Raw genomic sequence first — 25,898 nt, forward strand, 5'->3', positions numbered from 1 at the left:
AACTTCAAAGAAATTGCAGAAGGATGGCATTGGCACAGCTATGTGGTTTGCAATAAGAACAGAAGTGTGGCAACTCTTGTTCCCAGATTTTGAGATTATGGAAGTGATTATAGTAGACATGGTAGAACTAACAAAAAAAATAGTTTTACAATAGAAACTTCTGAATAACTTCCTGTATTTTGATATTTGAAATAGGACACTTGTCTTGTACCCAGCAGACCCATGTTTTATTCTTGTAGTCCACCTGGTCCCTGAGCACCCTGAGCATGGCTAGATGTGCCCCACCAAATATGAATCCATCTAATAAAAATACAGTAAAAGGACGTTGTCATTGTCTATAAGTCATTGATCATTTTTCAGTCAAAGTCAAAGTTTATGTATGAATTATCCAACTTATCCAATTATCTTTTGTTGGGAAGATAATAACAGCCTCATCAATAATTTTCACCATAAAGCCACCACTTTTATCTTTAGATTTTTGGTACATCTTAGAACATAAAAAGAAATTACTGGTGGTTTATCTATTCACTGCTGGAAAGCATGCCAATAACAATACCAAGATAAAAAATTAGACTGAGAGCATTCAAGAACAATGATCTGTTCAAATAGATAAAATTCATGAGATTTTTGTTATAAAAATTGTATTTGCTATAAGTAAATATTGTCAATCAGTTAAACCATGATCTGAGAAAGTCAGAAGATTGTCTATTATTAAATTGAAATTTTTCCTCTTCATGTCTTGAACCCACAATTTAAATAACATATTTTCTGGTGAATAAGATGACTTTTTTTGGGGGGGGGCCACACCCAGTGGTGCTCAGAGGTTAATCCTGGCTATCTGTTCAGAAATAGCTCCTGCAGGCACGGGGGACCATATGGGGATGCGGGGATTCTAAACCAACCACCTAGGTCCTGAGTTGGCTGCTTGCAAGGCAAATGCCGCTGTGCTATCTCTCCGGCCCAAGTTTTTAAACCCATGAAAAACTTCTGGCATGCTGAAATTTACTCCAGCTTCAGGGACGAGTGATCCATGCCCCCTTCTTATTGCCACATTCCATCCAGCTGCCAGGCATCATCACTCAGTCCTCTGCTTGTCCCTGAATAATCTTTCAGGGCACACAGAGAAGCTGAATTACCTAGTGCCTCATTTCATCCAGACGCTAGGTATGCCGCTTTTCTTTCCTATGCTCAGTCCTCTGTTCAGCTTTTATGGGACACAGAGGAGGTGCTCTGTCTCCCTCTAGCTATCCTATAATCGCTGCACCCCCAGCCAGCTGCCTGCAGGAGCCCCCTGCTCTCAATGTAGATCACAATAAAAAATCAGTCACTACAAATGACAAATGTAAAATGATTGTTGACACTCCAAAGTCTAGCTTTATTAAACATATACTGTTAACCTTTGAGGGTTCTACTCTTTTTCTCTTACATTTTTAAATTTCTTTTGGTGTGCGTTAAAAGAGAGGTAGTCTGATACGGTGAATATAGCCAAAACCCTATATTTTTAACAGGAAAAGTAGGGGGTTGTCTTACTCCAGTTCTTTTATATGCCAGAAAATATGGTAAATTTTGAACTTGAATTAATTTTGAACTTTTCATTAAACGTCATCCTGAGATGCAGGTTGTCTTTTTCAAGCCAACAGCTTTTTCTGTGATCAATTCTATTCGATTCCATGATCCCTAACTTCACCCCACGCACCCCACCCTTTAGCTCCAGAACAAATTTATCTACTCCTTTCAACAGTATTGTTCTCAGCAAAATACCCTGCATACTTTCCTAAGCAACCTATTCACTTTACTTGAAACACACACACACACACACACACACACACACACACACACACACACCACAATCCCACACTCCAAACAACTCCATCTCTTCAACTCAATTTCTTGTGCCTCTCATATTATTCACTAAAATTGGGTGATGATATTCAGTTTCACTGGATGTGGAACTGTCACTGGGGAGCGTTTGCCAAGATGCTAAGAACAAGATGCACCTTCAGAGCTGTGAGAAACCCTGCTTTATGACCATAGCCAAGTGAAATAGTGAGAAATCTGTGGGCTTGAGGTGGAGGTGGAGGGGTCCAATAAGATGTACTCGTCTGGGTGTGGTTCTTTGGGGGCTGGACTTCAGATACTCCGAAATGCTTATATTCTTCGGTTTTCATCCAAATCCAGACAAGATGAGCAAGTACATCGTCAGTCTGGCCACTGAGGGACTCACTCTTGGCGGCCTCCAAAAACTCAGTGCAACTGTGGCTGGTGGGAACATGGGGAAGTGACTTGGGCAAGCATCATCCACCACCATGCAATAAGGTCAGTACTGAAAGCTGGAGAGTGTGGCGCTGAGACAGACTGGCAGCGAGGAATGCATGGGAAATCTGTTAGGGGTTAGAATTCCCATCTGGGCCCTGAGAAAATGTCCAAGATCTTGAACAGAGAGCTGCATTTCTCTGTTTGGAGATGGGAGGATGAGAGAACATGAGAAATAGCTGGGTCACACTGCGCTTTCTGGGACACTGGGAAAAGAGGAGGTGGAGACCTGAGATTATCAGAGTGATGTATGCCTCCTTCCTTATAGTGGGAATTTAGGTATTTCCTGGGGTGTGCTCCGCTGGCGAAGTGGAGCTATATTTCCCTGACCTTATCTTCCTTTTTGAGGATTCCTCCTGCCAACTTGTCTAGAGCTCTGTCCTGTCCTGCAGGTGACAGAATTTAAGGCCCATGTATCCCTGTACCTGGGGCGCCTCTTGATGGTGAAACTGCGCAAGCACAAACATATCCTGGATTTAGATTGGTTCTGCAAGTGGATTACAGTTGAGGGACCAGGGACCCAAGGCAAAGTTCTTTTTCCCTGCTACCGCTGGGTGCAGGGAAACGGGATCATCTGCCTGCCGGAGGGCACTGGTAAGGACTGTAGATTTGGCGGCGTGAGTGGGTGGGTAGGTGGCAATACCTGGTGGGCTGGAAGAAAAAGACAGGGATACTATTAGAGGAAAAATGGAAAGAGATGGAGTATGGAGAAGTCATAGATGGTGGAACCGTGTTTAAAGACTGATGGAAGGGACCTGGATAGGAGAGATATGAAAGGAGACTTTGTTTTGTTGTGTTCCGGTCGCTCTGCACCAGCCGGACCATAAATCATGATCCCCAAGACCTGTTTAAGAAACACCGGGAGCAGGAGCTCGAGGAAAGAAGGAAGATTTACAGGTGAGTCTGGGAAGTTTCTGTCCCTCTTCTAGATCATAAGAAACGTATTGACCCCCTCACCATAGACTTCATGTTCTTCCTTTAGGTGGGGTTCCTGGAAAGATGGATTAATCCTGCCAATAGCAGGGAATACACAGCGAGATCTCCCCAGGAATGAGCGCTTCTTAGAGGATAAGGATTTAGATTTCTTCCTCTCTCTGACAAAAGTGTGAGTACCTGTTACACAGTACTTGCATTACAGGGTGCCAGGTAGGGTTCTTTTTTTTTTTCCAAGTAGGAATTTTTATTGATCTTTTAGTTCTGCCTTTCCCTCCACAGGCTAAAGGACTTGGCCATCAGGAAGATAACGGATTTTACAAGTTCTATAAGAAAACTGGAGGATTTCCAAAAAATATTCCCTCATAAAAAGATTGCCCTGGCTGGTCAGTAACCACTCCCTCAAGAAACATTCCTATTTCCAAAAGTAAAGGGAGAGGAGGTAGCAGGATGAGATGTTAGTAATTTCAGGAGCTCAAAGTTCACAGTCAATTGATGTCTTTAGAGCGAGTTCGTGAATCCTGGAAGGATGACGCCTTCTTTGGGTACCAGTTCCTCAATGGTGCCAACCCCATGCTTCTAAAACGTTCCAAGCACCTTCCAGTACGACTAGTGATCCCTCCAGAGATGGAAGATTTGAAGACCCATCTGGAGAAGGAGCTTCAGGTACTGGGCTCTATTCACTAATCATGGCGACTCTGGAAATGGCAAGCCCCCATCTCCTTTCTCCTTGTATTCTTCACTCCTTAACCATCCCTTATCTCTCCAAATCAGATTTCCTATCTCTATACTAAGGATTTCTCAGTTTTTGCACTCTTGATATTTTGTGCCAATTAACTCTCTGCTATGGATCTCTGTTGTGTGCATTGTATACTTAAGTAGCATCCTTGGCTTCTTCTCTACTCAATAAAGAATGTAATAGGCTGCTTTAAGTTGTCATAACCAAAGATGCCCCTAAAATTGCCAAATATTATCTAAAACACTAAATATCCCTTGGTTGAAAATCACAGATACATATCATCTACCTTGTTTCCTTTTCTTCTATCTTCAACTTTTAATTAAAAATATTAAAACATATCTCCAATTTGAGGGGGGGATAAAGTTTTAGAGATAAACAAGAGTCCAAATATAGTTTTTAAGAGAGCTGGAGATAATAGAAAAATTTTCACTGCATTTGGTGGAATTATAGTAAGGAAAAGATTTGATTGTGGGGGGGTGGAGAGATAGCACAGCAAGTAGGGCCTTGCATCGGCCAACTGGTTTGGCCAACTGGGGTTCACTCCTTGGCATCCCATATGGTCCCTTAAACCTGCCAGGAGTGATTGCTGAGTATAGAGTCAAGAATAATCCCTGAGCACTTGCAAACAAACAAAACAAAACAAAACAAAAATTTGGTTGTGAAAGAGAAACATGTAAGAAAAACAGGATTCCTTTGAACCTCCTCTTCAAAGATATTAGGCTCAAGGGCATTTAGGGCATTAGCTATAAGGAAATAAATTGATGCTTAAAATAAAACACTGTATATTAGAAATTTTCAATACACAAAAAGACTGATCTATTGGTCTAGAGTTGACCCTCACTCCCTTTGTCCCTCTCCTTGATTCTCCAGGCTGGATCTCTATTTGAAGTTGATTTTTCCTTGCTGGAAGGGATCAAGCCTAATGTCATCATTTGTAAGCAACAATATTTAGCAGCTCCTTTGGTTATGCTTAAACTGCAACCTGATGGAAAACTCTTACCCATGGTCATCCAGGTAAAAGGACCCAGGTATTCTGTTTCTGACTATGAATCCCCTTTAGGGATTTAGACACACTAACTTAGACCTCACTCCCTCCTGCTAAAGCTCCAGTTACCTCGTCATGGCTGCCCCCCGCCTGTGTTGTTCCTGCCCTCTGACCCTCCTATGGCTTGGCTTCTGGCTAAGACCTGGGTTCGTAGTGCTGATTTCCAGCTGCACCAGTTACAATCCCATCTGCTAAGGGGACACCTGATGGCTGAGGTTATTTCTGTGGCCACAATGAGAAGACTTCCCAGCATCCACCCCATCTACAAGGTAACTTATCTTCTCTGTAGCTCTACATCTGACTTCCCTTTATCTCTTACACTCCTGGCCTCAGGAGTCTAATTTTGGGATATGCTATTTTAATATTGGTTTACACATAATCACACAATTACACATGCTACAAAACTACTCAGGGTAGGATAAAGAGGAGAAATAAGTTTAAACATTTTGAATTGAGGAGGTTGACAAGTGGGTAATAGTGAATTTGGACATTACAGCCAGAGTTATCTGTTCAAGAGCATTTTTTGTTTTTGTTTTTGTTTTTTTTGGTTTTTGGGCCACACCCTGTGACGCTCAGGGGTTACTCCTGGCTATGCGCTCAGAAGTTGCTCCTGGCTTCTTGGGGGACCATATGGGATGCCGGGGGATCGAACCGCGGTCCGTCCTAGGCTAGCGCAGGCAAGGCAGGCACCTTACCTCCAGCGCCACCGCCCGGCCCTCAAGAGCATTTTTAATGACTGTTAGTATGTGTGATATAGGGTATTATGGATTTAATTATTGCATAGGAGGAAAGAGAGGTGAGAAAAGATGAGAAAGGAAGCCATATTATTTTACTTGGTATGTAGAATAACTGAGTTTTGTTTTAATCCCCTGAAATATAAAATATCAATGAAATAAATAAGTCTGGGGAATCTTAGAACAGATCAGAGTTAAAGCCAGAATGGTATTTTAGAGACATTAAGAAACAAAAGTCTAGTGATTGTAGCTACAGCAAGAAATTTGAACCGGGACCAGGAAGGTGGCGCTAGAGGTAAGGTGTCTGCCTTGCAAGCGCTAGCGTAGGACGGACCGCGGTTCGATCCCCTGGTGTCCCATATGGTCCCCCTAAGCCAGGGGCGATTTCTGAGCACATAGCCAGGAGTAACCCCTGAGCGTTACCGGGTGTGGCCCAAAAACCAAAAAAAAAAAAAAAAAAAAGAAATTTGAACCGATTTTAACTCTAGAGTGCTTCATCTTTATAAATTCAGATCACGGAGTAGAATGAGTAAGGAAGGAAATAAAGATGTATGATGACATAGTGTCCAAGATGAGAAAGTGTTTCAATAGTAAGGAATACTGTGACTTTCTGTGTGGTTTAATAACTATATAAAGCACAGTTAGTCAGAATGAACAAATAACTCCATCAAGTGAACTTTCTGGAAAAAAATGCTTTTTGGAAGTAAACAAAGTTACAGAGACTTGTACTGGTATTAAAGTGAAAGTCATATGTTAATCTACTAAGAAGAGAACTTAATGAGGTTAAAAACCCGACTGGTATGATCTGAACAGAGAAAATGCGAGATGAAGTAGGGGCAATACTGGATAGCAACAGGAAAAATTGTTGCAAAGGGAAATTAAGAAATGAAAGTTTCTTTTAGGGTATTCAGTATTAAGTGTGCATGTTTGTATACACAAATGAGTGTATGAAAACCTAATTTTTGTGAAAGTCCATCCTTTCCCTTCTTTACTATCTTGGTCCTTTAATTTTTTCCTTTTTTTATGGATTCTGGTTTCACTCTTATTTGAATGATATCTTTTTTTCTTTCTTCCACATTCAGCTCCTGATTTCCCATTTTCATTACACCATGGAAATCAGCATCCTGGCTCGGAATAATCTGTCTCAAAATGGGGAATTTTTGATCTGGTATGGAAAGAAATGGAAAAAGAGGGAGGAGGGGTCAATTATTAAAAGAGTTTCCAGAGTGTTCCTCATTACGAAAATACTACCAGCCTTGCTACTCCACCAAAGGCCTCTTCCTGATGAGTTTCACACCTAGATAACCTCCTCATTAAAGGGATCTGAAAGGAATATTAGTCTCCAAAATTCCTGACCCAGCACTTCCTCCATTTCCCACTTGACATAGATAACTAATTTATATGCTTCTGGGTTGTCCTCAGGTGCTGAGCACTGGTAGTGGAGGCCACGTAGACATTCTTCAAAGAGCTACTGCTTCTTTGACCTATTGCTCTTTCTGTCCTCCTGATGATCTGGCTGACAGAGGGCTTTTGGATGTGAAGTCTTCTCTTTATGGTCAAGATGCCCTCAGGCTGTGGGAAATCATCAGTAGGTGAGAGTGACAAGGGCCTGTTGGATGGGCTGTAGGTCAGAAGGTCCTATGTTATTGCCACTTAAGACTAAATGCCTTCTTTTCTTGGGAGCAGGTGTGGAGGGGATGGCAGGTCTATTTTACAAGAGTGATGAAGATGTGATGAATGATACAGAGCTGCAAGCCTGGTGCAGAGAAATCACTGAGATTGGATTGCGGGGGCTTAGGACCGGGGGTAAGACATATACTATCCATTGATATTGGATTGCCTCACCACACCTCTCTACAATCTGTACTTTCTAAGATATCCAGATACTCTATCTCAAGATTCAGAGAATTTCCTGCCCGCCCCCTCCCAGCTTATTTTAGCTTACATTAGCTAACAAAAAGTCCTGAATTCCCAACTGTCCTTTCTTACTCTCCGATGTAGTACTCTTGTTCTCAAGTTTAAAGTACATCCTGTGAAACCAGAAACTTCCCTCGAGTATTTTTTCCTCATCATTTTCTACCTGTATATGCTAAATTTATGCAAATAAAAAACTTTAGAATCCAGTGAGTACTGAGATAGCATCACTTGGTTTAACATTGATCAAAATAAGAAAACAATTCCTGGCTGGAGACTCCTATGTGGGATTTACATGTTCTCCAAAGATGTAAATATAATGATCACAAGTAGATCTACATTAGTCCAGTCTGAGTGTGTGTGTTGTGTTTGTTTGCATGTGCATACATGCATACTGAAGGAAGTGGAAGGGCAGGACATCATGTTTAGGTTTGGTTCCCTCCTGTCCATTTGCTTTGGTTATCTTAAACCATGAACTAGAATAAGTAAGCTAAAAAATGAATCAGTAAATAAAATACAAATTATATCATTCCTATGAGCATATTATTTCCTTAAGTTTGACAATATTTTTGTGATTGACAGGATTCTAACCCATTTTCTCAGTTTGTTGATAGTCAAATTGGCTTTGTTGTAATGTTTTATTAAAGGATAAATTAAGTGATGACCTATTGAGTACACTATATTTGAATCATCATGTCCAGAGACCACACTCATACATAAAAATTCCTTTCTTTATAAATATTTTTCATTGACTTATTTTTCTATATTCTAATCTAAAGGTTTAAAAATTCTCCACATTTCCCCAGGTTTCCTATATCCTTAGAATCCTGCGTTCAGCTCTGCCACTTTGTCACAATGTGTATCTTCACATGTACTGGTCAACATACTTCTGTTCATATGGGCCAGGTAACCTTCTGTGATTATTCCCCAAGAGCTTTATGGATATAGAAATGAGTGGGTTTGAGGCATATTATGCTAGCCTAAGATTCTAGTGATTTCCTTACTTGTAGCTGGACTGGTACTCCTGGATTCCTAATGGCCCATGCACCATGAGAAAACATCCTCCTGTCTCCAAGGATGTGACAGAGAAGGATATAGTGGACACCCTTCCAAATATCCTCCAGGCCGGATTCAGAAGACTTTCATAAGTTTCTTGGCAGACACCAGCCTAATATGGTTAGAAACTGTTTCCTGGTTTTGCCCAGGAGGCAGCTTGTAAGAGGGTCATTATATTTAGCTGAGGACCAAGATAATGATCTATCTTGTTCTTGTCTTCTCAGGTGGCCCTGGGGCAACACAAGGAAGAATATTTCTCAGGGCCTGGGCCTCAAGTTGTGCTGAAGAGATTCCAAGAGGAGCTGGCTGTCCTGGACAAGGAGATTGCTATTTGGAATGTAAAACTTGACCTGCCCTATGAATACCTTAGACCCAGCATGGTGGAGAACAATGTGACAATTTAAGAGGCTTCATCCAGCTCAATTTTAAAGCTCTGCTGTTCCTACATAGGATGGGACAGGATGTTTTTCTCTCCCCTCATCTTGGTCACATTTGGGTGAACATATTGTCCTTAAATGTGTGTGTGTCCAAAGAGGCTCTCAGAAATGTAAGGGATGGTTTTCTTGTATTTAGAAATGCATTTGTCCTAAGTTACTCAGTCCTATACTTATTTACCCTTTTATCAATTGCATTCTTTTCCTCTCCAAAGGATCTAGTTCTAGGTAAATAAAAATGATCTACTAAGATTGTACTATTGTCATTGTACCTAATCAGAATTAGTAATAGCTTCTTTTAAAAACCTTCATTTCTCCTTTATTTGGGAAAAAATCATCAGACATCTTTACATTTTTATCCATTAAGGTATAATATCTGTCCTTGTCTCTTATTACCTTTTTTAGTTTGAACTCCATTTTGTTTGATATGAGTATGAGTGTTCACATATGTTTTCCTTTTTAGGCTTTCCAAAATAGTTATCAGAGGTCCCAGGAACTACTTTTGACTGTAGTATTGCCAAATACTAGATGACTCAAGTCAAAAATTCAATGCGGATAGGGGGGTGGGTGGGGCGGGGAAAAAATTCAATGTTATGCTGAGAATGCAGAATGGTTTGGATCTTGTGGTGGCTGATACCACAAGGACCGTGTAGGAAACCACAGCACTAAACTAGGTGTTTTACAGGGACACCAATGCTATACCTAGTGATGCTTTGGGAAATCACGTGATATTGGAGATGGAACTCAGATCAGGTTCAAGAAAACTATCATGCACCACCAATTCCCTATGTCCCCAGCCCCTGTCCAAAAATTTTAAACATTGATGTTTCCCTATATCAGGGGTCTCAAACTCGTGGCCCGCGGGTCATTTGCGGCCCTCTGTACAACATTTTGTGACCTGCGGCCAGCCTTCAAATATCGCAGTATTCGCGATTATTCACTTACTGAATAATCGCAATAAAAATCGCATTAGTGGGGCCGGGCGGTGGCGCTAAAGGTAAGGTGCCTGCCTTGCCTGCGCTAGCCTTGGACGGACCGCGGTTCGATCCCCCAGTGTCCCATATGGTCCCCCAAGCCAGGAGCAACTTCTGAGCGCATAGCCAGGAGTAACCCCTGAGCATTACCGGGTGTGGCCCAAAAATCAAAAAAAAAAAAAATCGCATTAGTATGGGGCTGGGCGGTGGCGCTAGAGGTAAGGTGCCTGCCTTGCCTGCGCTAGCCTTGGACCGACCACAGTTCGATCCCCCGGTGTCCCAGATGGTCCCCCAAACCAGGAGCGATTTCTGAGCTCATAGCCAGGAGTAACACCTGAGTGTCACCGGGTGTGGCCCAAAAATCCAAAAACAAAAACAAAAACAAAAAACAATCACATTAGTAAGAAAAAAATCGCATTAAACATTCGCATACCCCGAGCAGTTCCATTGGAGTATGCAAATGTTTAATGCAACTTTTTGCAATATTTTTCTTACTAATGCGATTTTTATTGCGAATATTCGGTAAGCGAAATCCCTTATGCGGCCCTGCCTCACCCCAACTTTGCCTCCTGCGGCCCCCAAGGTAAATTGAGTTTGAAATCTCTGCCCTATATGATTATTTTTCAGTCTTTTACTTTGAGAGCATTGTGTCTGAGCACATGTTATCTGCATCTTTCCTCCTGAGATGTGGCCTTTTATGCTTTCATAATTTAACTCTGGAATGTATACTGCGACTCTCCATCTTTGAAGAAGCACATTCTCTTAAATTCATCATATCATCATCATCATCATCATCATCATCATCTTCCCCCCTCTGTCTCTCTCATTCTCTCTCACCTCTCCCTCCTTCCTCAGTCTTTCATTCCCCATTTCTCAGAATTTCTAAATGAAACCTGTTGTTTGTTTGCTTTTTAGTTTTGTGGCCACACCCGGTGATGCTCAGGGGTTACTCCTGGCTATGCGCTCAGAAATCGCTCTGGCTTGGGGGACCATATGGGACGCTGGGGAATCGAACCGAGGTCCGGTCTAGGTTATCTGCGTGCATGGCAAATGCCCTACCGCTGCACCACCACTCGAGCCCATTTGTTTGTTTTTTTGGGCCACACCCGGTACTTAGAAATAGCTTCTGGTTCAGGGGACCATATAGGATGACGGATATAGGATAACCTGTGTTCGTCCTGAATTAGCTGCATGCCAGGTAAATGCCCTACTGCTGTGCTACCATTCCGGCCTCTGAAACCTGTTGTGTTTTTGTTTTTGTTTTTACTTCACTGATTGTTTCCTCCTGAAATTCTTTTCTGTGAGGAAAGGCAACAGACCTGAAAGGCCTGGGTAAGGTCCAGCACTGACTTTGCTTCCTTTGCTAGAGGTAAAGCTCACAGCCTTAGATTCCTCCCTCCCACCCCCATCTGTTCCCAGAATGACCAAAGGTGGAGCAGGCTGGCATGTATAGAAGGCATCCTCCACACCAAGGCAATGAATTTTTGAAATGTAATCAAACCAAAAGACAGGGTTTGGAAGAGTTACTCCATTATTGATAAGAGTATCACCAGGCTAGGGTCAGAGTGATAGCACAGCGAGTAAGGGGCTTGCACGTGGTTCACTGGAGTTCAATTCCCTGCATCCCATATGGTCCCCAGAGCCTGTGAGTCAGGAGTAATGCCTGAGTGTCACCGGATGTGACCCACAAAACAAAACCAAAGAAATAAAGTATTACCTGGCTCCACTGTAGATCCAGAGAAGACTGGACCCCACATGAAGAGAAGCTCCAGCAGGAATAAAGTTCAGGAGAGGACAATCAAAGAACATTAATTACCTTCAATCCTTCCCCCTAGCAACCACCAAGACTCTGTCTAACCTGGGTAGAAAGTACTCTCTGGGGCTGGTTGGAAAACTCTATAAAAGTCAACTTAGGAGGCCAGAGAGATAGCATGGAGGTAGGGTGTTTGCCTTGCATGCAGAAGGATGGTCGTTCGAATCCTGGCATCCCATATGGTCCCCAGAGCCTGCCACAAGTGATTTCTGAGCATAGAGCCAGGAGTAACCCCTGAACAAAGCCAGGTGTGAACCAAAAACCAAAAAAAAAAAAAAAAAAAAAAAAGAACTGCCACGGCAGCTCCAGTGGAATCCGTGACATGGTGAAAGCCATGTTCTCGGACCTGAGGCAAAAGCTTCATGGAAGTTAGTCTCCTGGAGCAGTCGCAGGTGGTCTCAGAGCAAAAGAAAATATCCCCCATGTCATGTACTGCTTCTGGGAACAATGGTGATTGTTTTTCTTACTATATGCTACAGTAACCTGAGAACACTGAATTCTATAAGATAACCCACAACATAATTATTTGAGAACAGATTAATGATTTTACGAATCACACAGAAACTTTTGAGAAATATTTTTTAGAAAAGAAGTCTTTAGCAGAAAATCAAAGAACTATGCTTAAAAGCTATCACTAATATTTTTCTTTTTTTGGGGGGGGACCACACCCGTTTGACGCTCAGGGGTTGCTCCTGGCTATGTGCTCAGAAATCGCCCCTGGCTTAGGGGGACCATATGGGACGCTGGGGGATCGAACCACGGTCCGTTCCTTGGCTAGCGCTTGCAAGGCAGACACCTTACCTCTAGCGCCACCTTCCCAGCCCCTATCACTAATATTTTTAAGAATAATAATGGTAAGAATCATTTAGCCATAACTTTGAATCAGTTATAAGTAGGAAAGTCTCTGATAGAAGAATCTAGGGGAAAGCCCATAGCATAAAACATGATAGCTGGAGACACTTGTAGGACTGTGACAAATTCATATGTGTTCCTAAATTAAGGCAGAAATAGATCAGGTAAAAAAAAAAAACAGGATTTCTTAAATTCCTAAGAAAAAAAGGCGCATGATGGTTATATCTAATATAGGACAAAATATGGGAACCACCTATATATATAGGGTTAGACTATGGCCCACTTAGCATAGGATTAACTACATCTGATCCCTTACCTTATATAGGAGTTTATGATGAGGCTGGTAACAGAGGAGTGGTGCATGAAGGAAAAAGAGTTTTTTATTATAAATTGCCCTTTTTAGAAATACTATTAAGACCAATGCCTCTTTAATTTCATTTTACACAGGAACAAAAGGATTTACTAAAAAAGCAAATAAAGAAGGCTGTGGAAGGCTTGGACCAAAGCAGTGCATGATTGGAGACCTAGACCTGGACCCCCAGACATAGTTTTAAAATGGTAAATTTATAACATATTAAATATAATAAAAATTCTGCTCACAACTCAAGCTGAGCAGGTTTCTAAAATCAAGCAAAGATTAACCACATTAACTATTAGTCTTAGATCATATAGTAAATGTATTGTAGACAATCACCAGAGTGCTATTGTTTAAAAATAGTAGGATTTGATCTGACTCTTCATAAGGTCAGCATGCCTAGAAAATTGTTAATATGTCTTAAATATATGTTGAAAAGGAACCTATAAATTGATGTATTTTGTAATATCCTGCTGTTAGATGTATAAATAACCTAGAGAAATAAATGCAGTTGCTCTGTAGTGGAGGCTTAGCCACTTTCCAGCACCCAAGACTTCAAGTCTTTTGTTATGCTGACCCCTTGCCAAACCTGTCTTCCTAGGAGAACCCGAGTGCTGCCCTCCGACAGCTGAGCGGTCTGTGGCATACATAGAACAAAGGAGGTGCACACATGTGTTGCCTGGGTACATGGTGTCCAAGCACATGTCACCTGTGTCTCCCCTCTTCAGATGGACTTTCCTACTATCATGCTGGACAGTGTGCCAGGGCTCTCACCTTTGGAGAAGCCTGTGCTCTCTTAAGAGAGTTTCTACTTCCACCACCATATATAAGATATATATGTATGAATACATATATTTTGTTTTAATTATAAAATATAAAGTCTAAATTCCTAGTGTTGGGATGATACCTTTCTTAGCACGATGCCTCTTCCACCGGCAGGTCTGGAGAAGGGTAGTAGTGGTGAAATAATTTCACAGGCAGTCAGTTTCAGGAGTCAGCCAGCTTTATTTCATGGCCCTAACTGCCATGTGCATTTCCTCACATGGCTTCTATGCTCAGCTTATTCCAAGCAGCTTCTCTCTGCTGCTTCTTCTCTAGCTGTCTTTCTCTCAGGATCTCTCTCTCTCTCCCTTTCAGCTGGCTTGAATGATTCCTTGTTGCTTTTTCTGCCTCTCCTTCCCTCTCAGGCAACACCTTATATTCTTTATCCCAAACATCAAACCCCTTCCTGGTGTGGGTGAGTCTGACCATCCAGGCTATATTAATATTTCAATAGAAAGTTTAGGGCATTGGGGGTAGGAGTACTTCACACACACACACACACACACACACACACACACACACACATCCAAGGATATCCACTGTATGTTAGTTTTTGCCTTTTAATCCCTTAAATCTTTATGTCAGTGGTGGTTTGGGATAAGTACTTTTTTGTGTCTAGTTCTTTTACTTAACATTGTTTATGAAATATATCCATGCTGTGTTGTGTTAAATTGCAGTTAATTTAATTTCATCATAGATAATTTCTATTGTGTGAATGTATTGAAGGAAGAGGAGCTTAAATTCAGGCTTCCCTGGGTTCAAGAAATGGAGTGGCAGTAGAATTTTCTAATAAAGTGAGATGATTTATGTGAGATAAGTAAATTTATTTTTTTTAAAAAGAGAACACTGATTAGATGAACACAATAGTGACCTCCAAAGAAAGAGACTTCCTTAGCACACCTTTGGTATTAGGTGGCTGTCACCACACAGAAAAAAAAACACAAAGAAGAAAATATAAGGACAGATTTATTGAGGCTTAGCACTGAGGTCCCACAAATTAGAGAGAGACTTGGAGCCCTGTACAAGGGGAAAACAGTCAATTTACACACAATTTCACAGGCTTTCTCATCCTCACATCATTGTTACCAGTAATTAACCTAAAGCAAACATACAGAAGCAGAAATATCAAGAACATTCTGGCTGGATTCTGACATACATTGTCATCCTGCTTTACTGGTAATGATACCCTGCAGCCTCACTTCAAGGCAATGGGAAGTCTGACCAGTATGGCCCTTCTGCTATTCTGAAACTATGGCTTATGCCAGCCCAGGTTACATTGGAGAGGTGTGTGTGTGTGTGTGTGTGTGTGTGTGTGTGTGTGTGTGTGTGAAGTTTCTGCTTTCTACAAAGTAGTTAATTCTGGGAGTTGACGTAACAGTTTGCTGTAGTCAATTCTGGGCAGTGAATTTTATATAAAATACTCTGAGCCAATCATGTGAAGAAAGCAAGATAAAATAATTTTAGCTTATCTGGGAAAGGAGTAGTGGAGGCATTTATAGAAATTTGAGTGGCAAAAGATGCACACAATATCTTGATGAGCTGATTCTGTGAAGCAGGAGTATCTAGTTTGAGGAATTTAGGAAAGAATTGAGTGAAAGTGCCTCTGGAGTCTCCTAAGCAAAGCTGAGTGTGTTAGCAGGACAGAGCAGTTGGTTTTTTCAGCATGTCAATTACTTCAGATATGAGAGTTAAGCTAGGCATCTTTCAAGAGGACATATACAAGATCATTTCATCAATTCATTCTGTTGACTGACATTTGGATTTATTCCCATATGTGACTATTATAATCAGCTTTTATGCATTACTATGAATATTATAATAATTATTTTGTTATATATATTGAATTTCAGTGAGTATACAGTAAGAAAAGAATCTTGGATTTGTGTAAGATTGGATTTAGATAGTGAAGAAAGAGCCCATTCAAGGGCCCTCTAGTGATAGCACAGCAGATAGGGCTTTTGCTTTGCATATGGCTGACCCAGGTTTTATTACCAGCATCCCATATAGTCCCTTGAGCTTGCCAGGAGTAATTTCTGAGTGCAGAGCTAGGAGTAATGTCTGGGCAGAGGAGGGGGTAGAAGTGGAAGAGGAGGAAGAAAAAAAAAGAGAGGAGAAAAAATAGAAACAAGAAGAGGAAATGGAGGAGGAGGTGGAAGAGGAAGAGAAAGGAAGGATCCCAGTAAACTGAATGGGAAGCAAATCAACAGAGCAGAAAAAACATTTTCTGTAAAAATTTTCTGGCTAGAAAGGAATATGCAAAACTCTACTAAAAATCCCAGAAAGCTACTTCCCAGCAATTAAGTGAATTAATTGTGGGCACTGGGCTGAAGGAGGGCCAAAGAAGCTGAAAGGTGTTGGGTCTGTAGGGGATGGCAGCAGAATCGACTGCTGGGGCATACAAAGACCAGGGAAACCTATGGGTTCCAGTCTCTTTCCAACAGTACAAAACCTAGAAAGGAAACCAGTTCAGTGTCTAGCAGGAAACCAAAACAGAGGGAAAGAAAGCTGTTCTGAGAAACATGTCAGGTAGAAGCTTCTAAACACTAGATGGCGCCAGTTAAATACAAAAGAATTCCGGGGTTGTGTATTTCTATTTAGCAAATTCTACCAGTTTCCCTAAATAATTGTAGTATATCACTCCTACCAGTGTCACCAAATTCCAGATGCTTCACACCTAACAATTGTTCATCTATGGTGTCATTAGAATACTGTTGGATTCACAAGCATCCAGGAAATAAATATGCTTAAGTAGAAAGATGATAGGCTAAGGAGAGTAAAGGAAAGTGTGACTTAAGGATCTTTAATTACTAATTATCACAAAGTTGGCACCAGTATGGAATGACCTATTGGTAGTCACTCTTTTATTTGCCACTTCTCACAGAAGCCATTTCAGAGACTTTGCTTCCCAGGCTTACCTTTGATATGTTAAAATTTAGCCAGGTTAGATTAATTAGGTAATTAATTAATTAATTACGTAGGCAAATGTCTGTTAATGTTTGCCCTACTTTCTGTGCATACTGTTCTAAAGAATAAGTGGTGTCCTTGGAGGACAGTCAGGGCTCTCATTGCACGAGACTGTGAACCCCCTAACCCCATACTTTTCTCTCTTTGTCACTGTTTTTCTTAATTTTCAAGATACCCTGTTTCAGGCCTATTCACCCTGTGCCTTACCAAGGAGAATACAATACAATATAGAACTTTGCTCTGTACTACATCCCACTCTCCACACTAACCCCTGGCAACTAATGATACTGTCTCTATAGTTTTTACCGCTTCTAGAACATTATGCATGTGGAAACTGTTGGAGAGCCAAGTTGCCAAAATGGGCCCGCAATGCTGGGATCTGAAGGGGCCTTGCAGCCACTATTCTAACAAAATACTTCAAGCTTTTTAAATAGAGGAGTCCAGGAACCTATAACAAACCCTAGGTTGAGAGCAGGGGGAGAAAGAGCTGGGTTTGAGACCAGGGTAAGGTCAGATTGAGGGTCAGGTAAAAGGAACAGGTATATAAGATAAAGGATAAATAGTCCAAAAGGATACAGCTGAAGGTCTATCAAAATAAGGGGAAAAAGCCATAGGCAGGAATACAAACAGTGGTCAGATTGCTGCTCCAACTACCACTTCAAACTGCCAACATCTAAACCCATCAAAAATGGAGATAAGAAATGAACAGACACTTCCTCAAAGAAGAAATATAAATGGCCAAAGACACATGAAAAAAATGCTCCAGATAAAAAGTTGCTGCTTTCTTCCCTGCCTCATTGCCTGTCTGATTTACTTCCTCCCTGATTTCCTGATTTGCTCCTTGCCTAGTTTCCTGCTTTTCTGTGTGAGGCAGCCAGGGAAGGGCCCAGCAAATATAATCTCATCAGGATCCAGCACAGCCAAGAAAGGCCAGAGAAGACATAATTTCTTCAGGGCTCTGTACAGTGTAGGCTGAATCTGCCTACAAAAGGTGGAGCCTGATTCTTGCCGTGTGTTTGGGCACAAAAAAAGACATAAAAAGCCGCTGATTTGCTCCTTGCTGGTTTCCTGCTTTGCTCCCGGCCTGGTTTCCTGCTTTTCTGCGAGAGGCAGCCAGGAAAGACCCAAGCAGACATAATTTTGTCAGGACCCAGCACAGCCAAGAAAGGTCCCAGCAGACATAATTTCTTCAGGGCTCTGCACAGAGTAGGCTGACTCCGCCCACTAAGGGTGTAGCCAGAGGAGCACAAAATCTCCACTTCATTTCCAAGCCCACGAACCCCACCACAACATGTAGTAAAATACAAGCTACAAGCATGCCAATGGAAAAAAAAAAAACGCAGGACAATATTATGCATATAGGATGGAGATGGCAACTCTGATGACCCAAAGAGTGCCAACCACCTAGTTAGCTCTCAGATAAGGAGTTTAGAGTAGAAATATGGAGGAGGTTCAAAGAACTCAAGGAGAGCATATCAAGCTAAACAGACAACAAAGATAGAAATAAAAAACTCCAAATGATAACAAGACTGAAAAACTCAGTAGATGAAATGAAAACAACAGAAAGTCTCTCTAACAGAGTAACAGCAGCTGAGGACAGAATCAATAAACTGGAAGATGAGATGCAAAGCAACATCATACAACAAAGAAGATTGGAAAAGAACCTTAAAGTAAATGATTAGACAATGAAAAAATATTCAAAGAATGTGAACAGATGAAAATAGAAGTCTTTGATAAACAACAGCATAAGAATTATTGGAGTCCCAGAGATTCAGGAAGATAATCCCTAGGAAGAATCAACCATCAAGGACATCATTACAGAGAAAACCCCCGAGCTAAAGATGGAATGCAATCAAATCCTGCATGCCCAAATAGTACCAGCTAAAAGAGACCTGAAGAAAAGCATCCAAGACACATTCTAGCCACAATGAAGAATACTACAGATAGGAATAAAATACTGAAAGCAGCAAGATCAAAAAGGGAAATTACATTCAAAAAAGCATCGTTAAGATTTACAGTAGACCTGTCTCAACAAACTCTCAGAGATAAACAGATTGGAATACATTAAGCTGAGAAGCACCTCAAAGGAAATAGTGCCCAGAATACAAGAGCCACCCACCGTGTGGGAGAAACTATTCACCCAACACCTATCAGATAAGGGGCTAATATCCAAAATATATTGGGCACTGACAGAAGTTTACAAGAAAAAAATCTAACCCCCTCAAAAAGTGGGGAGAAGAAATGGAGAGATACTTTGATAAAAAAGAAATACAAATGGCCAAAAGGCACATGAAAAAATGCTCCACATCACTGATCATCAGAGAGATGCAAATCAAAACAACGATGAGATACCATCTCACACCACAGAGATTGGCACACATCACAAAGAACGAGAACAACCAGTGCTGGCGGGGATGTGGAGAGAAAGGAACTCTTATCCGCTGCTGGTGGTAATGCCGTCTAGTCCAACCTTTATGGAAAGCGATATGGAGATTCCTCCTAAAACTGGAAATTGAGCTCCCATTCTACCCAGCTATACCACTTCTAGGAATATACCCTAGGAACACAAGAATACACTACTAAAATCCCTTCCTCACACCTATATTCATTGCAGCACTATTCACAATAGTCATATCCTGAAACAACCAAGATGCCTTCAGATGAATAAATAAAGAAGGTGTGGTCCATATACACAGTGGAATATTATGCAGCCATCAGGAGAGATGAAGTCATGAAATTTTCCTATACATGGATGTACATGGAATCTATTATGCTGAGTGAAATAAGTCAGAGGGAGAGAGATAGACACAGAATAGTCTCACTCATCTATGGATTTTTAGAATAATAAAAGACATTTTTTGCAACAGTCCTCAAAGACAAAGAGAGGAAGGCTGGAAGTTCTAGTTCACTTCAGAAGCTCACCACACAGAGTGTTGAGTGAAGTTAGAGAAATAACTACACTGAGAACTATTATAACCATATGAATGAATGAGGAAAGTGGAAAGTCTGTCTAGAATGCAAGTGGGGGTGGGGTGGGATGGAGGGAGATTTGGGACATTGGTGGTGTGAATATTGCACTGGTGAAGGGGGGTGTTCTTTACATGACTGAAACCTAAGCATAATCATGTTTGTAACCAAGGTGTTTAAACACTACTTACCTGAGGAAAAAAATCACTCCTGACTTGGGGGACCATAGGGGTTGCCCAGGGATCGAACCGCGGTCCATCCTAGACCAGGGTGGGCAAGGCAGATGTTTTACCGCTTGCACCACTGCTCTGGCTCCTGCACTTTTTTTCTTATCTGGATGCCCTTAATATATTTTTCTTGACCAATTGCTATCCCATGTTCTTTGAATACCAAGTTGAGTGGAAGTTGTGAGAATGACTGATTTCACTTGGCATGATACTCACATTAATAGACAATGTCTTGTGCCTGATATGAGGGTAGGTTTTCATTTTTCACTTTGACATATATGATAGTACAAAATATATAATTACCTAATATTATAAAATATACTATAAATGTTTTATCTAATATGACTTTACTAATATACCATTTAGTATAATACTTACTGAGATGTTGTAGTAAATTGCATTAATCATGTTGAGGAAAGTTTCTTCAACTCCCTTCAACTTTAACAGTTTATTATGAATGTTTTTCTCTGCATCTATTAATATGATCATATTGTTTTTCTTTGTCCTTGTATTAATACGGTATACCATGCCCATATACCTCTAAAGACTCTTGTGGGGACCAGCTGGTTAGTGCTCTCTTTATTCTCTGACTTAATCACCAGCCCAATATGTTGCACCTAGCTATTTAGAATTTCTTTCGCTGGTTTCTGGAATCAATCAGTGTCATTGTACTTTCTCCAATTTTATCTGTGTTTTAAGTTTTTATGATCCTTGCTACCCCTGCTAACTTTGTAAGATTTCATGGAAATGGTGGTTGGAGCCAGGCTTGACTGACTATTAGTACTCTGTGGGTGGGATTTGCATGAGTTGGTAATAAGAGGCCAAGGTGGATTCCATGGGGGGTGAGCAGGCTAGATTTATTTGGTCACTATCACAATTTTGCTGACGCAAAAGAATTATTCCCAAAATTTACCTTTTCATAGATCTTTTAGGGTAGGACTGAGTCCAAGGTGGGGTATGCTGAGATACACAAGATTCCTGGAAGAATGCTGAGGTGCACAAGAGTCCTGGTATGATTATGAGGTCATTTCCTCTGACAAATGTTAATACTGTGCCATATTGGCCAAGGTCAGCTAATCCAGAGATTACTACCACTTTTATAAAGTTTCCCTCCCTGTCTCTCCCCCATTTTAGTTTCATTTGTATATCTTTCACTTCTTTTATCAAATTGATTCCCATGCACATTATCTTCTAAGCCAACACATAAAGATGATTGTGTTTTTAAATGTTTTTTCTTTTCTGGTGCATTATTTGTATATGGAAAATTATTATTTACATTACTTACATATGTGCATTTGATTGGTATATTATTTTGTAGCCTGCCACTTTACTATTCTAGTCTATTTTTACAAATCTTTCTTAAAAGCAATTGGGATTTTCTAGGTATAGTACCAAATCATCTGCAAATAGAGAGTATTTACTGGAATACCCTTAATATCTCTTTCTTGAATGATTATGACTTCCAATGCTATATTTAATAGTAGTTGTGAGGGAAACCTTGTCTTGTGCCTAATCTTAAAAGGAAGACTTTCAGTGTTTCACTATGAAGAATGATATCTGCTGTGGGTTGTAAATGGCTTTAATTTTTGAAGAACGTTCCTCCAACCCCCATTTGATTGAGCATTTTTTATCATAAATGGATGTTGGTGTCAAATCTTTCTCTGCATTTACTGATATCATCATATGATTTTTATTTTTACTTGTGTTGACATGATACATTACATTTATTGACTTACCTATATGATACCATCCTGGATCCTTAGGATGAATCATAATTAACCATGGTGAAAGAACTTCTGATGTATTGTTTTTGTTTTTTGGGTCACACCCAGCAGCTCTCAGGAATTACTCCTGGCTCTACACTCAGAAATCACTCCTGGCAGGCTTGGGGGATCATATGGGATGCCGGGATTTGAACCACCGTCCTTCTGCCTATAAGGCAAATGCCTTACCTTCATGCTATCTCTCCGGCCCTTCTGATGTATTGTTATATTCAGTTTGCTAATATTTTGTGGAGAATATTTGCATATATATTCATCAAGAATATAGGTCTAAAGAGTTTTTTCTGTGATATATTTTTCTACTCTTAGTATCAGAATAATGTTGTCTCATAGAAACTGGAAACAACTCAAATATTCAAGAACAGATGACTTGGATAAATAAACTGTGGTGTAAATACACAATAGAATACTATTCAGCTATAAAAAATCATGCAATTTTCTGTAATTACATGGCTACCACTGTCACTACATGGCTACCAAAGCCATTATGTGGCTGTTAATGTGAGTATCATGCCAAGTGAAATCAGTCAAGAGGAAAAGAATAGATACGGAATGATCTCCCTCATATGTAGGATATAAAGTAACATAGTATTAATAACAAATGGTCAAAGACAATGCAATCTGAAAACTGATTCACAGAGTTGAGTTTACCAAGGGGTATGGAGACATCTTCCACACTTTGCTGAAGGTGTGATTTTGAAATGTTGTACGCAAGAAAACCCTCCTGTTACCAGTATTGAGAACCATAAATAAACAAGAAAATTAGGATGCTATAGTAATTTGAGAGGTTTTGGAGGAGGCAAGATTTTCTCTCATCTTATTCTTAGATCTCAATATTTTTGGTGAGCTTATGAGCTTTATTACCCTCCCCTGTGGCAAGAGTGAGACTAATACTGACCAAGAGCAGATGAGTGGGCCTTAGACTTAACAAATTCAACCACCCATACCACTCACCACTATTTTGACATAGACATGAAAACTAAAACCATTCCAAGCAAACAATCCTTTCTGGAAGTTTTCTGAAAGATAATAGGAAAGTATTCTCCCCACTGTGACCATTTACCAGACAAGATGCATATAGAGTTACTGAATATTATTGTATTATACAACAGAAAAAAATCTCTGCAACTAATTTGAGGAAACTGACACTAAGATATGTGATGAAATTGCAGGGCCTTTCTAATATCACTTGAATCTCTGGATATATACAAACTACTCCTTGGATTTTCCAATTATATGAGCCAAGAATCATTTCCTGCATCAGTCAAAGTATTCCAAATTATTTTCTGTTTAAACAAATCTCTAGTTTCCTCTAACTTAAAGTATACTATTCAATAACAACAAAATAAAATCCAATTTTTTATACAATCCAATTTTTAAAGTGATAAACATTATCCCTTGAAGAGACATTTCTCCAAATACAAACAATAAGTTCGTGTAAAATTGCTCAAAGTAATTGAAGAAATGCAAATCACAGTGAAGTACCTCTTCACACCCAATAGGAAGGGCTTTATTAAAAAAATAGAAAATAATAAACCACTACCCACCCAACAGGAAGACCTCTTTCAAAAAATGGAAATAACAAATGTTTCCAAGAATGTGTAAAAACTTCAATTCTTACTTTATTGGTATAATTGTAAAACAATTGCTGTGGGAAAGCTTAGTGTTTTTTCAGTAAGGTAAACATAAAATTACCATGTGAAGTAACTTGCAATACAATTCTTAAATATACCCATGATTACTGAAAACAGGTTTTTAAACAAAATATTTATGTTAATCTATTTACAAAAAGTTTAATACAAATAATCAGAGTAGTTTTATTTACAAAAGTAGCTCTATTTACAAGATGGGACATACTAAACGATCTATCAGCAGAAGAATAGATAAACAAAGTATATTTTTAGCTTACCATTAAATTGGATATTATTCAGCCATAAAGTGAATAGAATGAGGGACTGGAAAGATAATTAAAATAGGCAGGGCCTTTGCCTTACACTCAGGAATCCACATGCAAACTCTAGTTCCCCAAACACTGCCAGCCAGCATTCCTGAGCACTGAGCCAGGAATAATTCCTGTGCACTTCCAGGTGACACAAAAACATAAAAAGAAGAGAAGGTACAACCATGATTATAATCATGGTGCTTAAATAAAGATTTTATATATATTTAAAAAAAAGAAATCAACTGTCAGTTAAAAATTATGTATGTGTGTATATACAAAACATAATAAAATAATCTGACTAAACCACAAACCTTAAAAATTATTTTTTAGGGGCTGGAGAGATAGCATGGAGGTAAGGTGTTTGCCTTGCATGCAGAAAGACGGTTCGAATCCCGGCATCTGTGAGCCTGCTAGGAGTGATTTCTGAGCGTGGAGCCAGGAGTAACCCCTGAGCACTGCTGGGTGTGACCCAAAAACAAAGAACAAACGAACAAAAAATCTTATTTATTAGAATAAGAAATCAATATATATCCAAATAGAAATGATAATATGATTACTAACTTTATATAATATTCAAAATGAACTATGAATGAACTTTTATATAATTTACTTGCTATTTCTTATTGCCTGGAATCCACATAAGATGAGAGTTTACTTTTAATAAAGAGATTTTTCTGTAACAATAAGGAAAAAAATAAAAGAAGAGAAGGGGCCGGAGTGATAGTAAGCAGCCTTGAATGCAGCTGACCTGGGTTTGATTCCTGGTATCCCATATGATGTCTTTGACCCTGCCAGGAGTAATCCATTCTTTCTTTTTCTTTCTTTTTCTTTCTTTTTCTTTCTTTCTTTCTTTCTTTCTTTCTTTCTTTCTTTCTTTCTTTCTTTCTTTCTTTCTTTCTTTCTTTCTTTCTTTCTTTCTTTCTTTCTTTCTTTCTTTCTTTCTTTCTTTCTTTCTTTCTTTCTTTCTTTTCTTTCTTTCTTTCTTTCTTCCTTCCTTCCTTCCTTCTTTCTTTCTTCCTTTCTTCCTTTCTTCCTTCTTTCTTTCTTTCTTTCTTTCTTTCTTTCTTTCTTTCTTTCTTTCTTTCTTTCTTTCTTTCTTTCTTTCTTTCTTTCTTCCTTCTTTCTTTCTTTCTTTCTTTCTTCCTTCCTCCTTCCTTCCTTCTTTCTTTCTTTCTTTCTTTCTTTCTTCTTTCTTTCTTTCTTTTTTCTTTTTTCTTTCTTTCTTTCTTTCTTTCTTTCTTTCTTTCTTTCTTTCTTTCTTTCTTTCTTTCTTCCTTCCTTTCTTTTTTCTTTCTTTCTTTCTTTCTTTCTTTCTTTCTTTCTTTCTTTCTTTCTTTCTTTCTTTCTTTCTTTCTTTCTTTCTTTCTTTCTTTCTTTCTTTCTTTCTTTCTTTCTTTCTTTCTTCTTTCTTTCTTCTTTCTTTCTTTCTTTTTCTTACATTCTATCTTTCTTTCTTTCTTTCTTCTTTCTTTCTTTCTTTCTTTCTTTCTTTCTTTCTTTCTTTCTTTCTTTCTTTCTTCTTCCTTTGTTCTTTCTTTCTTTTTTACCTTTCTTCCTTCTTTCTTTCCTTTCTCTTTCTTTTTCTTCTTTCTTTCCTTTCTTTATTTCTTTCTTTCTTTTCTTCCTTTCTTTTTTTCTCTTTCTTTTTCTTCCTTTCTTTTTTCTTTCTTTTCTTTTCTTAATTTCTTTCTTCCTTCTTCCCTCCTTCCTTCCTTCTTTTTCTTCCTTCTTTATTTCTTTCTTCCTTCTTTCTTCCTTTCTCCTTTCTTTCTTTCTTTTGATATTTCACTCACTAATAATTCATTAATATTTCACTAATAATTCACTAATATTTCACTCACTAATAATTCAACTAATTGTTATTTTTTAAAATAATATCTTTATTTAAACACCGTGATTACAAACATGATTGTAGTTGCTCAAAAAGAACACCCCCTTCACCAGTGCAACATTCCCATCACCAATGCCCCATCTCCCTCATCCCTATTCAAGACAGGCTTTCTAGTTCCTTCACTCATTGACATTGTTATGAT

The 25,898-nt window shown here is 39.5% G+C and overlaps 2 protein-coding genes across 2 annotated transcripts in view; both read left to right on the forward strand.

Moving 5' to 3' along the window:
- Nucleotides 1-9,138, forward strand: part of LOC126027317 (polyunsaturated fatty acid (12S)/(13S)-lipoxygenase, epidermal-type-like) — a 31,101-nt gene extending 21,963 nt beyond the window's left edge. Inside the window, 17 exon segments of the mRNA XM_049786351.1 lie at nucleotides 2,179-2,262; nucleotides 2,662-2,907; nucleotides 3,129-3,210; nucleotides 3,296-3,418; nucleotides 3,529-3,632; nucleotides 3,752-3,912; nucleotides 4,856-4,999; nucleotides 5,090-5,299; nucleotides 6,847-6,901; nucleotides 6,904-6,932; nucleotides 7,187-7,352; nucleotides 7,451-7,549; nucleotides 7,552-7,570; nucleotides 8,485-8,584; nucleotides 8,689-8,813; nucleotides 8,815-8,854; nucleotides 8,959-9,138. Coding sequence (XP_049642308.1) covers nucleotides 2,179-2,262; nucleotides 2,662-2,907; nucleotides 3,129-3,210; nucleotides 3,296-3,418; nucleotides 3,529-3,632; nucleotides 3,752-3,912; nucleotides 4,856-4,999; nucleotides 5,090-5,299; nucleotides 6,847-6,901; nucleotides 6,904-6,932; nucleotides 7,187-7,352; nucleotides 7,451-7,549; nucleotides 7,552-7,570; nucleotides 8,485-8,584; nucleotides 8,689-8,813; nucleotides 8,815-8,854; nucleotides 8,959-9,138 — 1,967 coding nt within the window.
- Nucleotides 9,139-12,277: 3,139 nt separating this feature from the next.
- The window catches only part of LOC126027412 (polyunsaturated fatty acid lipoxygenase ALOX12-like), a 98,022-nt gene continuing 84,401 nt past the window's right edge, over nucleotides 12,278-25,898 (forward strand). The window contains exon 1 of the mRNA XM_049786462.1: nucleotides 12,278-12,323. Within this exon, the coding sequence (XP_049642419.1) occupies nucleotides 12,278-12,323 (46 nt within the window). The remainder of the gene's footprint in view (nucleotides 12,324-25,898) is intronic.

This window comes from Suncus etruscus, chromosome 1, assembly GCF_024139225.1.
Source record: "Suncus etruscus isolate mSunEtr1 chromosome 1, mSunEtr1.pri.cur, whole genome shotgun sequence".
NCBI classification, from domain to species: Eukaryota; Metazoa; Chordata; class Mammalia; order Eulipotyphla; family Soricidae; genus Suncus; species Suncus etruscus.